Here is a 17,266-nt window from a genome sequence, read left to right as displayed (position 1 = left end):
TCTCTGACAACTTCCACAAGTTAAACACAAGCATGGCATGTTTATACCATGAATGGAGAGATGATGAGGTCTTAACAGGACAGAACCCCAAGCCCATGTATTTAAATGATGCTGACCTTCTAGTTCTCTTTGGAGCAGATCAGGGGAGGGGGAAATGGTTTAAGGTTCAGAAACTGGAGGAGAACCCAATAGCCAAATAATGCAGAAAAGGTGTTTTTTTTTTAATTCCAAAAAAGGTCCCAACCCCTCTTTGTGATTGCATGTGCTTGTCCCTCACCAGTATTTTGAGTTTTGACCTGTCTTTCTTCAAGGTTTATGTTTGAATCCTGATAAATGAATTAGACTTCAGCAAAGGATCGTTACCTTGTCGTGGTGCTGGAGCTTGAGCACCTCAATGATGCCATGACCTAAACTGTGAAGGGCCACCCAAGACGGGAAGGTCATGACAGAGAGGTCAGACTAAATGCGATCCCTGGGGAAGGTAATGGCAACCCACCCCAGTATTCTTGCCGTGAAAACTAAATGGATCAGTACAACCAGAGATACGTCGGTATACCATCGGAAGATGAGACCCCCAGGTCGGAAGATGGTCAAAATGCTACTGGGGAGGAACAGAGGATGAGTTCAACTAGCCCCAGACGTGATGACGCAGCTAGCTCAAAGCCGAAAGGACGGCTAGCGGCCAACGGTGCTGGTGGTGAACAGCGAATCCGATGTTCTAAGGATCAGCACACCATTGGAACCTGGAATGTAAGATCTATGAGCCAGGGCAAATTGGATGTGGTTATTGGTGAGCTGTCAAGATTAAAGATAGACATTTTGGGCATCAGTGAACTGAAATGGACTGGAATGGGCCACTTCACATCAAATGACCACCAGATCTACTACTGTGGACAAGACGACCGCAGAAGAAATGGAGTAGCCTTCATAATTAATAGTAAAGTGGCTAAAGCAGAGCTTGGATACAATCCAAAAAATGATAGAATGATCTCAATTCGAATTCAGCGCAAGCCATCTAACATCACAGTGATCCAAATATACGCCCCAACCACAGATGCTGAAGAAGCTGAAGTAGAGCAGTTCTATGAGGATCTGCAGCACCTCCTGGACAAAACACCTAAAAGAGATGTTATTTTCATCACGGGAGACTGGAATGCTAAGGTAGGCAGTCAAATGACACCTGGAATTACAGGTAAGCATGGCCTGGGAGAACAAAATGAAGCAGGACATAGGCTGATAGAATTTTGCCAAGACAACTCACTCTGCATAACAAACACTCTCTTCCAACAACCTAAGAGACGGCTTTATACATGGACTTCCCCAGATGGACAACACCGAAATCAGATTGACTACATCCTTTGCAGCCAAAGGTGGCGGTCATCTATACAGTCGGTAAAAACAAGACCTGGAGCTGACTGTAGTTCTGATCATGAACTTCTTCTTGCACAATTTAGGATCAGACTAAAGAGATTAGGGAAGATCCACAGATCAGCTAGATATGAGCTCACTAATATCCCTAAGGAATATGCAGTGGAGGTGAAGAATCGATTTAAGGGACTGGACTTAGTAGATAGGGTCCCGGAAGGACTCTGGACAGAAGTTCGCAACATTGTCCAGGAGGCGGCAACAAAATACATCCCAAAGAAAGAGAAAACCAAGAAGGCAAAGTGGCTGTCTGCTGAGACACTAGAAGTAGCCCAAGAAAGAAGGAAAGCAAAAGGCAACAGTGATAGGGGGAGATATACCCAATTAAATGCAAAATTCCAGAGGTTAGCCAGAAGAGATAAGGAATTATTTTTAAACAAGCAATGCACGGAAGTGGAAGAAGACAATAGAATAGGAAGGACAAGAGACCTCTTCCAGAAAATTAGAAACATTGGAGGTAAATTCCAGGCCAAAATGGGTATGATCAAAAACAAAGATGGCAAGGACCTAACAGAAGAAGAAGAGATCAAGAAAAGGTGGCAAGAATATACAGAAGATCTGTATAGGAAGGATAACAATATCGGGGATAGCTTTGACGGTGTGGTCAGTGAGCTAGAGCCAGACATCCTGAAGAGTGAGGTTGAATGGGCCTTAAGAAGCATTGCTAATAACAAGGCAGCAGGAGACGACGGCATCCCAGCTGAACTGTTCAAAATCTTGCGAGATGATGCTGTCAAGGTAATGCATGCCATATGCCAGCAAATTTGGAAAACACAGGAATGGTCATCAGATTGGAAAAAATCAACTTACATCCCCATACCAAAAAAGGGAAACACTAAAGAATGTTCAAACTATCGAACAGTGGCACTCATTTCACATGCCAGTAAGGTAATGCTCAAGGTCCTGCAAGGTAGACTTCAGCAATTCATGGAGCGAGAATTGCCAGATGTACAAGCTGGGTTTAGAAAAGGCAGAGGAACTAGGGACCAAATTGCCAATATCTGCTGGATAATGGAAAAAGCCAGGGAGTTTCAGAAAAACATCTATTTCTGTTTTATTGACTATTCTAAAGCCTTTGACTGTGTGGACCATAACAAATTGTGGCAAGTTCTTAGCGGTATGGGGATACCAAGTCATCTTGTCTGCCTCCTGAAGAATCTGTATAACGACCAAGTAGCAACAGTAAGAACAGACCACGAAACAACAGACTGGTTTAAGATTGGGAAAGGAGTACGGCAGGGCGGTATACTCTCACCCTACCTATTCAACTTGTATGCAGAACACATCATGCGACATGCTGGGCTTGAGGAATCCAAGGCTGGAGTTAAAATTGCTGGAAGAAACATTAACAATCTCAGATATGCAGATGATACCACTTTGATGGCTGAAAGCGAAAAGGAACTGAGGAGCCTTATGATGAAGGTGAAAGAAGAAAGTGCAAAAGCTGGCTTGCAACTAAACCTCAAAAAAACCAAGATTATGGCAACCAGCTTGATTGATAACTGGCAAATAGAGGGAGAAAATGTAGAAGCAGTGAAAGACTTTGTATTTCTAGGTTCGAAGATTACTGCAGATGCTGACTGCAGTCAGGAAATCAGAAGACACTTAATCCTTGGGAGAAGAGCAATGACAAATCTCGATAAAATAGTTAAGAGCAGAGACATCACACTGACAACAAAGGTCCGCATAGTTAAAGCAATGGTGTTCCCCGTAGTAACATATGGCTGTGAGAGCTGGACCGTAAGGAAGGCTGAGAGAAGGAAGATAGATGCTTTTGAACTGTGGTGTTGGAGGAAAATTCTGAGAGTGCCTTGGACTGCAAGAAGATCCAACCAGTCCATCCTCCAGGAAATAAAGCCAGACTGCTCACTTGAGGGAATGATATTCAAGGCAAAACTGAAATACTTTGGCCACACAATGAGAAGACAGGACACCTTGGAGAAGATGCTGATGCTAGGAAGAGTGGAGGGCAAAAGGAAGAGGGGCCGACCAAGGGCAAGGTGGATGGATGATATTCTAGAGGTGACGGACTTGTCCCTGGGGGAGCTGGGGGTGTTGACGACCGACAGGAAGCTCTGGCGTGGGCTGGTCCATGAAGTCACGAAGAGTCGGAAGTGACTGAATGAATAAACAACAAAAAATGAATTAGAAGGAAAATAAGAGAAAACCCTGGTTTTGCCAAATAAAAATAAAAATGCCTACAAATCAAAAAGCTAATATTTCATATTGAATGATATCATTTAGTTTTATAGTTGAGAACATTTATATCCTGCCTTTCTGCCCCTATGGCACTCGAGACTGCAATGCTTTGAAGGGCATTTGCAGGGGGATCAGAAAAATCAAGACGACCATAACCATGCGATCAATGTGTGCCCCCTTTTAATATCATGCCTCTCCTCCCTGGGGAACCTCTGCACACTTTGAAGCAGCATTTCTCAACCTTGGCAACTTTAAGACATGTGGACTTCAATTCCCCAGCTGGCTGGGGAATTCTGGGCGTTGAAGTCCACACACCTTAAGGTTGCCAAGGTTGAGAAATGCTGCTTTAAAGGAACAGGCTTGGATTTTAAATGTGTTCTTTTGGCTTGAGTCTGGGTTTGTTTTTTGTTTTGTTTTTAAAAAAAATCATATTTCTGAATCTCTTAAATCTTCCACAGCTTTTTAGTTATATTCAGCATGAAATCTCTTTTATTAGCCCAGCTAAAACTGTGTGACTTATGGCTCCTGTCTTTTACCTTTCTTCAAACTGTGTCATGTTATAAATTAATTTGCTTCTGAAGGCTCGGACCCTCATCCTGAACAAGACACCACTGTGGAAAGAGGAGCTGGAGGCCTCCCACAATCCTGTGCAGAATGTGTTTAACACCCCACCCAGCCAGAGACACCCATCTGGCCACCTCACTCCTACTCACTTTGAAAAAGTAAGAGAAAGTGGAGCAACACAGGAGCTCTGGGGCGGGGGAAGGCTTCAAATGAATGACCTTTGGGGTAGAATTAGCAAGGACTGGAGATAACACCATACCACAATAATTTGGCTAATTCCCAAAGCTCTGTATATGCACCTGCTTTTTGTGCAGCTACTTTTGCTCCAATTCTCTTCCCCTACTGCAGATCAGAGGCACCTGGACCTGTTTTTGTCCATATGCCAGCAAGTCTGCAGTTCATAGACAGCACCTTCATCCAATTCATACTCAGCTCAATTTAGCCAAAAGAGGACAGAGCAACTATTGGAGAATCAGACAACCAGTGCTCATTCTCCCTACCTCAGAGATGATGCTGGTCAAGTTTATGTTCTCCCAACTTTCTGTGAAATGATGAACAACAAAAAGACAAACCAAAGCTTAAGGAAAGGCAAAAAGAGCTTCAAGCACTCATTGCTCCTGCAGTCTGTGAATTTGCCTCTATGTATTTGTGCGCATATATTTTGTGAGTGCTGTTGGGCAGATTGCTTTGTTGCTTCTGCTTTCCTGGTGGCTTTTCATCACTGCCTGTAAAAGTTGCATGACAGCTTTCATATGACTACAACACCCCTTCAAGGCTTAACCCTGGGCTTGGCTGGGACTGAGAGAAGTGTGAATTATGAAGTGGAGGAGGAGATGGTGAGCCCAGTCAGAAATCAGGTGCCTTCGGATACTGGAAGTCTGCATATTCACATATGGTGGAAGAGAGAGGTGGTTGAAAGAAGTGCCAAGGAACCAGAATCTTTGAGGATTAACTGAATCTTACAGCTCTTTTGCATCTGGAGATATGCACTGGCCAGAGACTTAAAAAGTAGGATATCGCCCTCAAAGCCTTCAGGATCTTATGTGCAGTTTAATTGGCAGTTTAAAAAAGTTGGTGGAAAGTTGAAGAAGATATCAGGCCAAATGATCACTGGGCTAATCTAAATGCTTAGAAAGTTTTAGATATAGAAAATAGAAAAGATTGTTCGGGGAAAGGATATGAAGTTATGGTGGGTATGCAGAATTTGTGCTCCTTTCCTCCTGAAGGTATAAATTGATTGACGGTTGATTCAAGAGGAGCAGGATGTCAGCTGTCAAGGGAAGTGAGCCTTAAGGTTCACCAGGTTGCTCAGAGGAAGGGGCTATGGATGAATCTCTTGTGCAGATTGCATCCAGCAAGGAGGAAACATGCTTTAGAAGTTCATTTATGCTCCCATGAAGTATCTACGTCTAGTATGTAGGCTCTGTAGCCTTCCAGCTTTTGTTAGATTACTGCTTTTTTTCAGCTTCAACCAATATGGCCAGTGGTTAAAAATAATACTGTAGGAGTGCATGATAACTCCACAGCGTCTGAAAAACTGAAATCTACTAAGCCTAAATTATTTTTGTAGGAGATTAGATACAAAGCAAACAAATTTTTTATTCTTTTTTTTGGGAGGGAGGTGAGAAATGGGGCTTCTCCTGCTTTCAGTATTTTTTTAACCACCCAGATTATTGCACAGGAACTCAACTGACAGGAGACAGAAATATAAAGAAGTAAATTAGGCAAGTGTTATATGCATATGGCTCTGATCACATACACATTTTATGTTCATTTACAGTTTCTTTCATTGGGATGGGGTCGGGGGGAGAGAGATATATAATGCATACACAGAAATGCTGTTGTTGCTTCTGGGCTTCAGAACAGGTCTTTGTTCTCTCCCTAATACATATAATTTATAAATGTAGCTTTTAGACACACAAATGGGTTACCCTTTTGCACACATAGCCCTGTTTATTATTAAATGGTAAGTGTACTATTGTGTAAGCTCATTTTACTTAGACAACATTTAGACAACCAAGTAGCAACTGTTTCTAAAGCAATAAAGGGGTGAGCGAAATCATTTTGTAGTCTGGAATATTCTGCCCCCGGAGCTGAGACAGGCCCACTCGCTCCTGGACTTCTGGAAGAACCTAAAAACCTGGTTCTGCCACCTCGCTTGGGGTGGGAGGGGCACCAGATCATCTTGGGGGTGGCTAGTATCATAGATCTCTCCCCAACAAACAAGATCTGCTCTGCTTGGATTTTATATTTTATATCTATTTCATTTTTATAGATCTATTTATATTGTAATTTATGTTTTAATTGTGATTTTATTGTAAACCACCCAGAGTCCCCTTTTCGGGAGAGATGGGTGGTGGTAGAAATTTGAAAAATAAATAAAAATAAAATAAATTTAGCCATGTCCTAGGAGAGGTAGGAGAGAAACAGTAATGTTCACATCCTGTTTACTGATTGGTCTACCTTCTAACCTTCCTTACTATATATGACTGTGCATCTTGATTTTCTATCTTGTCATTTGTCTAAGATTGTAGAATTGTTAGAAAAAATGTAGGGAATTTATTTTCCCAGCACCAATACAAAAGTAACCTCCCAGCCCAGACCAACAGAAGATATGGCAATTCTGTGTGTAAGAATATCTCAATGGATATGGTCTTCTCGAACCCTTTTCTAGAAGGACTCACTTCTGCTCTCCTTCTTTTGGTATAGCTCCAGAGGCTTCCAAGTGATTTTGGTTCAGTTATGGCAGGACAGAACTCCAGCCTCTTCACCCAGGAGAGACTCCAGATGGTGCCATCCTCTCAGCCAGAAACAAAAAGGAAAGTGATGCCAAGAACTTCTTCAGCTGGTAAGATGGTAAAAGAATAATGTAAGGACAGATTAAGAATCTCTGCTAAGACGCATTTGCTAGAGATGCCTGTCATAAGGTGAAACACGAACATGTATGTTTATTCTGGGCAGTGCTAGAATTTGGGCTGAACCCCGGAAAAGCCATCTTCAGCCCCTCAGGGAATCAAGACACATGTCTTGGGTCAGTGTGTCACAATTTATGTGTTCTCTTACAGGAAGAAGCTGGCGGGTAAGGTAGACAGAACATTTCCTCACTATCCCATATTAGCCTTCTTATTAGAGATTTTTAAATGTACAAGTAGAAATTAGACCATGTATCATGTAGCCAGGTGGTCCCTGGTTAGGGTTCCAGGAGGCTGTGAGTTCCAGTCCTGCCTTAGGCATGAAAAATGGCTGGGTGACTTTGGGCCAATCGCTCCCTCTCAGCCCAACTCACCTCACAGGGCTGTTGTTGTGGGGAAAAGAGGAGGAGGAAGGAGTGCTAGGCATGTTCCCCGCCTTGAGTTATTTACAAAAATAATAAAGGCGGGATACATTTAAAAAAAAAAAAATTACCTTGCAGCATTATTGTGAGGATCAAATAAAGCAATCTGAGATTATATAAAAAATGAATATATATAAAGCAATTATGACAAATGAATTGTACTTACAGAGAGAGAAAGGAAAGCGGACCCAAAACAGTTTTGCCCCAGGTGACACACTGTATGACTCAATCAGTATGGCTCTCTTTGGTAGCAGCAGTGGGATCCTGCAGCAGCAGAATAACCTGACGAAGAGGTTTGGTCTCTCGCTGTGTGTTACAGGCTCAGCCTCCCCTGGCCTTTCTCGCTCCAGCTCCTTTGGAGAGCAAGCAGCACGAAGGGCAGATGCCGGTAGTAAAGAGGGAAACAGCAGCACTCTGCTCAGAGCGCAAGCACTTGTGCCTCACGTCGCAGGTTCAAACCAGACTCTTTTGCAATTCAGTGCTGGAGACGTGGTCACTGTGCTGATACCAGAAGCGCAGAATGGTTGGCTGTATGGCAAGTTGGAAGGTACATCAATGTAAGTCTGCTCAGATCTATTTCTGTCAAACGGGGTTGGATGGCAGACTGTGGGCCCTACAGATTTGTTATTTCAGCATTGTATAATAATGTAATGCATAAAGAAGAAGAATATCAATTTTATTTATGTAATTCAGTTTTAATTAAATGTAAATTTATGTCCAAATTTTGTCCTGGTTCCACATAAAACGTGATTCCTGCCCTGTGCCTTTGATTTCAGGAGTGGCTGGTTTCCTGAAGCTTTTGTAAAGTCATTTGAGGAGTCAATCCCCAGGTAATCCAAATCTGAATTGTATCAGTGATGAAGTTTAGGAGACACACTAAGTGAAGAAAACTTGGCTAATGAGCATGAATGTATAGCCATACTATCCCCTATCATGTGCTGCTGTACCACTTCAGTCTGAAGCTGCCACTGTGTTGAGTTGGCATGAAATGGACTTTGTAACCAAGCCCATTTCAGATGCCAGCCTGTACAACTTCAAACTGACATTCACTCCAGATTGAGACAAGACAGTAAGCCTCAAATCTTGGTTAAAGTGTAGTGTGGGGATAAACTGGAAAGGGTTTGACCGACAAAGAGTATTATGGAACCTCAGCCTAAAACTGGGAACGTCCAGGTTCAACTTTCCCCTTGGTCCTAAAACTCATTTCCAACTGCCAATTACTGCATATTAACTTAACTTACTCTACAAAAAATTGTGATAATACAATAAGGGAGTAGGGGAAGGGAGATAAGTATTCCACAATTAAGTGGCAGGATTTCTAGAGGTCAGGACCAAATAAAATAGCATGTTTACTCATTTCCCTGTCAACTCTCCCCTTTCTTTTGTTCTTCTGTTTTCTCCCCTTTCTTGCTTAGAGGCTTCCCCCTGAGGAGCAGTCGTAGTGTGGACAATCTTCTAGGTCAGTCTTCTGCTCCAGCACCAGATGGTTATTGGCAGAAATCCAGCAGGCCTCAGTCTCCACTCCCTTCTCCAGCTTTGGTGGGAGCAGGCAACCTTCAGAACAGCACATCTAATGCCACGACTCCCAGCAGGGACTCCAAGGTAAAGGTTTATACTAATGAGCAGGTACTTTGAGGAACTTTTCAGGACTCTAGATTTATTCACAGATCAGTAGATTTGGATTGATGATGGTTTGCAGCAGACATCCTCAGCCTGGCCTTCCAAATGGGCCAGGAATGCATCCACACCAGGTTGGAGAAGCCTGTTCTATAGAGTTCTTTCTAACATTGCTTGGTAGAAGAGCTGGCTCATATTCAGGTCATATGATTTCCTATCTTTACTGAAAATGCGCTAGAACCAATTTAGCTGCAGCTGCACTTTAAGGGCAATCACATGGTCATCCACCACATGATTAGCCTCCTTTATTGGAGCCACAAAAGTATGGAAAGAAAATGCAGTATTAGTCTCCTGCTGCTTTCTTCTCCCTCCACCAGCAAACAGCTCTGCAGGTAGCTTGATGAGGATTATAGGGCTAAGTAGGGCAGACATTGTGAGCAAGAACGTTCTCCCCCACTGGGGACAAATAGCTTGTGAAGGGGAAATGGTTTTACTGGCCCTTCCTTTTGCTCTCCTACAGGAAGAAGCTGGTGGGTAAGGTAGACAGAACATTTCCTGACCATCCCATATTAGCCTTCTTATTAGAGATTTTGTACAAGTAGAAATCAGGCCACGTATCAGGGAATGCAGATGCACATTTAGTGGAGTTTGCTGTGCAAAACATTGCTCATCAACTGTATGTGGCATGCCAGTCTGTGCTGGAGTGAAAGTGGGGCAATAATATAAGCCTCCAGTTCAGAATGAGGTACTTCCAGAGTTTGAGGGCTAGAGGGGTTATGCTTAATCGTACCCCAAAGACTGTAAAGTGGTATTACACCATATCCTCAGTTGTAAGCCTGCAACTAAGCTGAAGACCAGGCTTGGGAGAGCTACTGCTAGGGTAACTAACCTAAAGTAATAGCTCTTTATTGGGCCCATTGCATAGAGCGCCCATTGCACTGAAGACAATTAATATGGGCATTTACTGAAAACACAATTAGTACTTGCAGGGAGAGCCCCCTCCCCATCCCACAAGAAGTAGCAGGCCTGCAAGAGATGGGAAGGGAGAGTTTATTCGTTACTCATTGCTGTGGCCCAAAGTAAAAACTGCTTCCTTAAAGCTGCTGTTTGCATTAAGGGACAAGTCTTGTGTGTTGGTTGTGTTCACAAAATTACCCCTATTTTGACCCCAAATAGTTAAGAAATTTCCCTTTTCATACTCAGTGAACTCTATCTGTCATAGTCTCACCAGATAGCCATAGCCTCCCACAACTTCTCCAATTTCTCCTGATATATTAGTTTACAGTCCCCATTCTGAGGAAGTTTTCAAGCTGACTTCTTTGGAGCTGCTGTTCTCCTTCCTTTTTTGTGTGTAGAAGCATAGAAAACCATCTTTCCTTGCTTCTCTCCAGTCCCTTTCATCCATATCGATGTTGATCCCCTGCTCTCCTATCCCACCAGGAGAGTCTCAGTCACTTCTCTTTCACTTCTCAGGGTCCCTTCAGTTCTCTCCTCTTCTCCATGACATCCCGGCCTGATTTCTGGTGGCTCCGGGGCAGCAGCTCTTTCTGCTAACAGTAGGACCCTTGAGTGGTGAACATGGACTGGGATGGTGGCGATGGGAATGGGCCAGCTGATGGAGGTGTCTTCCTTGACTTTCTTTCTGGGTTGGGGACTTTGGAGTACCTCTTCCAAAGGGGCTTGATTATAAAAGAATGCTAGTGTTATGGTGGTCCCAGCCTCCAGAAATGAAAAACAGTGTGGTTTTTTACTGTTTGCTGTGGATTGAGAATTAGGCCGTGTTCACACGAATGGTTTAAAAAATGTACTTAAATGTTCTTTAACTCTGACATGAGGAAAGCAACATTTAAATTATCAATTTTACACTCCATTGTTGCTGTAAGCCACAGATAGTAGAAAGCAGTGTTTCTCAACCTCAGCAACTTGAAGATGTGTGGACTTCAACTCCATGGCTGGCTGGAGAATTCTGGGAGTTGAAGTCCACACATCTTCAAGTTGCTGAGGTTGAGAAACACTGGTAGAATGTTGGTGATCTAGAGATATTGGCAGGAAGCATCCTCAGTACTTTGCCTTCTAGAAAATAGATTTTATGACTGGTTATGACTAGTTCCACTGCCTCTGGAGCTACTTTGTAATTGGGCAACCCCACTCCACCTCGGACATGATCTTAAAATGCATCCTGTGCCCCCAAAGTTTGGGGACTCACCTTTTCCTTTAAGAGAGGATTTTGCATTGTCCACATTGGGAGCTTTTCTCCAGGACTAGCAAGTGCTTCTGCAGGTAGTTTTTCTTGGGATCCCAAGAGAGGGCCAGGCCTTACCCAGCATGGACTGCATTCTGGTCATCCTTCACACCTGCTGTTTAGAATTAAACATTGATCCATGGATCTGAAGTGATGCATTTAGAATCATGTGCAGCTTGATCCCATGAATATGTTCATCTGCTCATTAGAAGAATTCTGTGATTTCTTCAAATAACTTCACCTAACATGTATGATGGGAAGGAGCACACCAGGGTGTTCTATCCTCATCTTAACATGTGTGAACAGTCCAAAAAGAAGGCCTGCTCTCTTAAAAATGAAAAGGTCATCCTTCCTGTACACCAGATCAGACATCACATCACATTAAAAGTGCAGGTTCTGAAAAGCAGATTTATATTTCTTTATTCAGCTTTTTACCCAAGGTATATCCATTAAAAGGCACGTAAGCAGCAGAGCTGGGGAACACTGCAGCTGCAAGAACTTGGAAAGCGGTCACCCCTTTGAGTAAACAGGGAGCAATCTGACTGAAGCCGCCCAGTCTTCTGGAGTGGGCAGCCATAATAAATTTAGATGATGGTGGTGATGATGATGATGATGATGATGATGATGATGATGATGATATGTTTTATAAATCCATACGTATAAAGGACAAAAGGTATTACAGTACATTGCATAACACTGAAATAAGCCCAAGAACATCAGTGCAGACATTGGAATAGCTATTACCAGAGTATCTAATGCTGTTCATGTGAACATAACCTTGGGTGTGGTGAGTGTTATTGAAGTGTGTTTAGGCATCTCAACAAAGTGAAACAAGAAGTAAGTTGTTCACATAACCAAATCTCTCCACATGAAAAGCCAATATTTCTGGCTCACCAGTGTTGTATGTGAAACTATCATTAAGTAATCTGTCATTTTAAAAATACTGAGTTTGTATGAAGTTTGCAGAAATTCCTGCTTTACTGTATCCCATCCTCTTGTCCACATGTCTTCCAAGGGGAAAGAGCCCTTAATGCCCTTGTATTCCCCCTGTAAGAACAACTGGGTCTTTTTGTTCCTTTTTGCACATGATCCGCCAGATGCACACAACATAAGGATGTTGATTGGGCAGGGGTACGTGTGTGCAAGTAATTCACTTTATTTCCTTCTTCCCAAGTGTGGGGAAATTTTTATTCCTCTAGGACCTGCAGTCACTTGGGGCAGGGTGCGATTCATTGCTTCTTGTTCTCAGGGTAGCAAGACCTGAAGACAATTGAGAATACTCTTCAAAACTGTTTTTCAGGGATTGAGGAATGAAAGCCATGATGATGTGGAAGTGGCCTTAGAAAATTCAAAGACCAGTTTCCTCCTTCCTTTAAAAAAAGCTCTACATCTTTCCAAAGATGAGAAAGGTCATATTTCTACCTGAGAAAGGTGGCTGGTCCTACATCTGGGGTTTAGCTGGACTGAGGATGCATCTCTGGACTATACGTATTCTATGGAAGGAACCAGCAGTGGGTCGTTCATTTCCCAAGTAGCTGGAATGATGGTGGCTTGAACCAAGGGTGTGATGAAGTCACTCATTCCCATCAGTCCCGGGACAGAGTCAGATTATAGATCCCTTGAGCCAAGAACGGTCTGGCCTCCCAGAAAAGCAGTTCTGGAGTTGTGTGTGTGTGTGTGTGTGTGTGTGTGTGTGTGCGTGCGTATCTGCTGTGTTTGTTCCCTCTCCTTTTTCTCTCTTCTGAAAACTTACAAGGGAATTTCCTCCCAGCCTTACCATACTTTTGATTTATTACAGAATCCAGCAAGGCGGGATCATCCTCCAGAACTCTTCCCCAGGTACATTTTCCTACCTTTGAGCCTGGCTCAAGAGTGTCCATGTCTTTCTGACTCACTTATTTGCAGGATGCACTCAAGGCTGTCTTTCTAGAGACACTCTTCACTATTTTTATGCCTTTTTGATAATGGCATATCATGCAAGTGGCTAAATATAATTCTGCCTTCCTTCTGTTGCAAATACAAACACTTTAAAATAAGCCAGGGTTTAGGCCATTCTAAATGATCATTCGTTTAGATCAGTGTTTCTCAACCTTTAAGATACGTGGACTTCAGCTCCTAGATTCTCCCAGCCAGCATGGCTGGCTGGGGAATTCTGGGAGTTGAAGTCTACATATCTTAAAGTTCCCAAGGTTGAGAAACACTGATTTAGATCATTCAAGTTGGTTTAGTATCCTGGCTTGTTCCAAGAAAAGGAGGCATGAGGAGGCTGAGTACACATGCAAAAGTCTTGTTCAGGTCACCCAAACTGCATCAGTGTCCATTTAATGAAAAACCATGAATCCATTCTGCAAACTAACATGTGAATTTTTAAGAACTACTTCCAGTGCTTGACTGGTCCAAGACGTTTTGCTATTTGAGAGTGAAGCAGCAAATGGGGTTATGATCCAAGCCAAGATACACAGGCCCTAAGGGCAGCCAAGAGGCAAAAAATAAAATTAAAAATTAAAATTCCCACATGTATTTCTCATCACATCTAGCAACAACACTGTATTGAGAATAAGTGAAATAGCTAACAAAGTTGTGTCCTTTAAGTAGAGCCACCACCAATAGAGTACAAAAATCTGGATGACCATTAAACTGAAGCCAACACTTTTCTGTGACTCTTGGCTGCCACCTAGTGACTGTCTAGATCTTTGTCTAGTACCTGGAAGTGTCCATAATGTGCTGCCTGAAATAGCTGTTTTAGCCTACCTAATGAGAGACCTGGTTCTGCCCAGCCTTATAATACTATCAACATGTCACAATTATCTTGCCACAGGATCCAAATCCTTCATGGAAACCCCGTTCCTGTATCATCCTGTTCTATTGAAGATCGTCTCCAAGTTCCTTCTATAATGAAAGTGACCTGCAAAACAACATCTAGCCCCATGTTCCACTTAGAGAGCACCCTCCTTGAAAATAAGTGTCCTAGGCACACCTTTCAGTTTTTGGGGACTGAGTTAAGACTTTTTTTTTTAAATCCAGTTTCTTTAAATCAGGCTAAATGACTGAGACGGTTATCTTCTGCCCTTTAAGACTATGGTTTTGCTGGTCATTTTAATACTTCTCAGCATAGGTTATGTACTGTATCTGTTCACTGTCTTGGAAGCTGCTGGATGAAGGGTACTGTACCATGGCTATAGGACTGCATTCTAAAAGCTTTATATCTCATGTTTTGTACTCCACTGAAGGAATAGACAACATCAAATGTACCATTGTTTTGTATAGGTGTGCTATAATTTTATATTGTTGGATTCTTTTAAAAAATGACCAGAGTCACTTTCACCTGTTTCCCAAACAATTAGCATTCATTGTATGGATTGAGGCCTCCTTGGTAAGAGCATCGTTGATGTTAGATCATTCACTAGTTTAAGAGCTTTGAGGTATTAAAAAGAGAGATGTTTAAATATGCACCAGGAGAACCTGGACCTGTTATGACCATTTCACAGGGAACTGGCTGTAAGTGCCACAGGAGTCTCCAGGAGGGCTGGGTCACTGGTATGTTTCTTACACTTTAGTGGAGTGTTTTTCAAACTTGGCAACTGAAGATATGACACATCTTCAAGTTGCCAAGTTTGAAAAACAGTGCTTTAGTGGTCTCCTGGTTAAACGTCACAGAATAAAGTTATTTGTGAACAGCTTGCATTATCTTCTGTTTTATGATGGTTTCAGTGATTGAACTTATTTCATTTTCTTTTCATCCATTCAGAGGCACCAACCCATTTGCCACTGTCAAGCTGCGTCCAACAGTGACCAATGACCGATCGGCACCTATCATCTGATGAAAATAATCTACAAAGTTGTGTGTGTGGGTGGTTGCTACTGGAACTGAAGAGGACACTCTTTCTTATTTCTGTGTATTATTTCTCCCAAAGTGGGCACAGCTGAGCAGAGAACAGCTGTTGCCTCTGATTTCCTCTGTTGGCAGATTGCTAGGAAAGCCTTTGGCCCAGGAGAGATCAGAAAAGTCACACACCAGGCATTTCTATAAAAATAATTTTATTTACAGAAAGCAAAACATATTTAAAAGCTTCTGCATTCTTACAGGCTCTCAGTGAGAGCTGCTAAAAACTCTCTACATGCCTACACAGAAGGGAAACTGAAACTAAAACAAGTCCAGGCAAGTTCTTCTCCCCCCCCCCCCAGTGCAACAATTAACAACTGAAAAGGGGACAATTAAATTCAACCTCTTCACCTGGCCAAAATGATTAGTTACCATAGTAACCTTAATCTGTAGTAGAAAACATATTAACATCCTCCACTTGCTATGTCACAATGAACATAGGCCCCAGGTTATTTTATCAAGTCACTATGGCAAGCATGGACAATCCATGACCCATTGCTCATCTTCCTTCTTTTCCTCCTGCTGCTTTTCCTCCTTCTCCTGCTCCTTCTGTCTCCAGAAATCACACCACCAAAATTCAGTAACAAATTGCCAAGCAGCAAAGGAACTATTTTCTGCCATTGGAGGGAACATGTGGGAGTGACATTGTAAATGATGTGTCAGCTATCTTGTCAAATTCAGATCTGCCCCAATATAGATCACAGCCATCTCCCCAAATAAAAATAAGAAGCTGGAGTTCCAGGTGCAGAAAGGTTGATATCTGTGCCCAAAGCCTGATGTTTTATATCTCTGCATTAAGTACTTTTTTCTCATTTCTAGTGCATAACCTGCCATTCAGTTTGCCCAGGTTCTCCTCTGTTGTCTAGGAATATCTGTGAACAATTAAATGGTTCCCAGCTCCACAACACATTCCTTGTCCATGACACTACTTTTACACACTGTTCAAAAGAGACAATAAAAAAAGCTAAGAAGGAAACAAAAAGACAGAGCACATCCTCTCCAGCAGCCAACACCCAGATAAACAGGGATTAACACCAGACAATCAAGCAGACAAACAATACCCTAATCAAGGAACTACCAAGGAGAAAACCACACCCTCACCAATCCTGGCAGGGCAAGCGACTGTGTATAAACAGGGAACCAACCCCACACCGACTAGCACTGATGATGTTACCTAGTCAGGTAATGAAACATCTGCAAGCAAAGAACCAGGCTCAGAGAGCACCAAGGACTCCACAGTTCAACCCGGAGCTATGTATATTCTCTTCTATTGGGACGTTCCTTGCAATCACAAGAGTGTGGTGAATACATAATTAGTATAACCTGTAACATAGTTTTACAATCACATGATGCATTATATGGGAGCACTGTGGTTGGATATTAGGGCATTTTAAATATTATTTAAATTGAAAAAGTTGTTGGATAGGGGGATTAATATGGTAACACCAGAGAAAATTGGGAAGTAAAATAATTTCAGGCATGAAATATACGATATTATCTTCCATATGTTACTTTAGATTATCTACTTAGGAGAAGTCCAGTTCTACAGATCATTATTTTTTCTGCTTTGGTGGAGTCAATCTTTGTGAGAGAGAAAATTTAGGCTGGGGAAATGAAGGTTAAGTTTGTCCTTTGGAGACATCGATCCAGTTACATTCTGATTCTTATAGCTGTTTTTAGATAAAAATAAAAACAGGGGAAGATCAATCATAGAATCTTGTATACTATATCATTTGGTCTTCAGATGGAGAACAATCTTTTAATTCCAGACACATTCCATTAGATTCTGTCCCATTTTACAGCATGATTTTGTTCAGTTATTGGGGTGAGGGTGTATTTTATGGCAGCAGTATTTTCCAATTTGGGAAGAGTAAAATACCCTTTTTTAATGCTTAAGGCTTTAAAAAGTAATTTGGAGACTGTGCACGCAATTCTTGCCTAACTTGTAGATTTTCATTTAAAAAGTGTGATAAATAATAACAAGATATTCTGTGCCTCCAGC

At 42.2% G+C, this 17,266-nt stretch overlaps 1 protein-coding gene across 2 annotated transcripts in view; it reads left to right on the top strand.

The window, feature by feature from the left end:
* BAIAP2L2 (BAR/IMD domain containing adaptor protein 2 like 2) overlaps positions 1–16,021 on the top strand; it is a 29,612-nt gene extending 13,591 nt beyond the window's left edge. Inside the window, exons 8-14 of one of the 2 annotated variants that reach the window (XM_063308467.1) lie at positions 4,206–4,346; positions 6,898–7,036; positions 7,842–8,079; positions 8,299–8,352; positions 8,938–9,124; positions 13,180–13,220; positions 15,130–16,021. In XM_063308467.1, coding sequence (XP_063164537.1) covers positions 4,206–4,346; positions 6,898–7,036; positions 7,842–8,079; positions 8,299–8,352; positions 8,938–9,124; positions 13,180–13,220; positions 15,130–15,202 — 873 coding nt within the window. In that variant the 3' untranslated portion in view covers positions 15,203–16,021. Of the gene's footprint in view, positions 1–4,205; positions 4,347–6,897; positions 7,037–7,841; positions 8,080–8,298; positions 8,353–8,937; positions 9,149–13,179; positions 13,221–15,129 lie in introns of both variants that reach the window. The other variant, XM_063308466.1, reaches the window with a different exon arrangement.
* The last annotated feature ends 1,245 nt before the right edge of the window (positions 16,022–17,266 follow it).

The sequence above is a fragment of the Candoia aspera genome, chromosome 7 (assembly GCF_035149785.1).
Source record: "Candoia aspera isolate rCanAsp1 chromosome 7, rCanAsp1.hap2, whole genome shotgun sequence".
Taxonomy (NCBI): domain Eukaryota; kingdom Metazoa; phylum Chordata; class Lepidosauria; order Squamata; family Boidae; genus Candoia; species Candoia aspera.
Note: the sequence above shows the minus strand (reverse complement) of the source record. Positions and strands in the feature narration are given on the sequence as shown.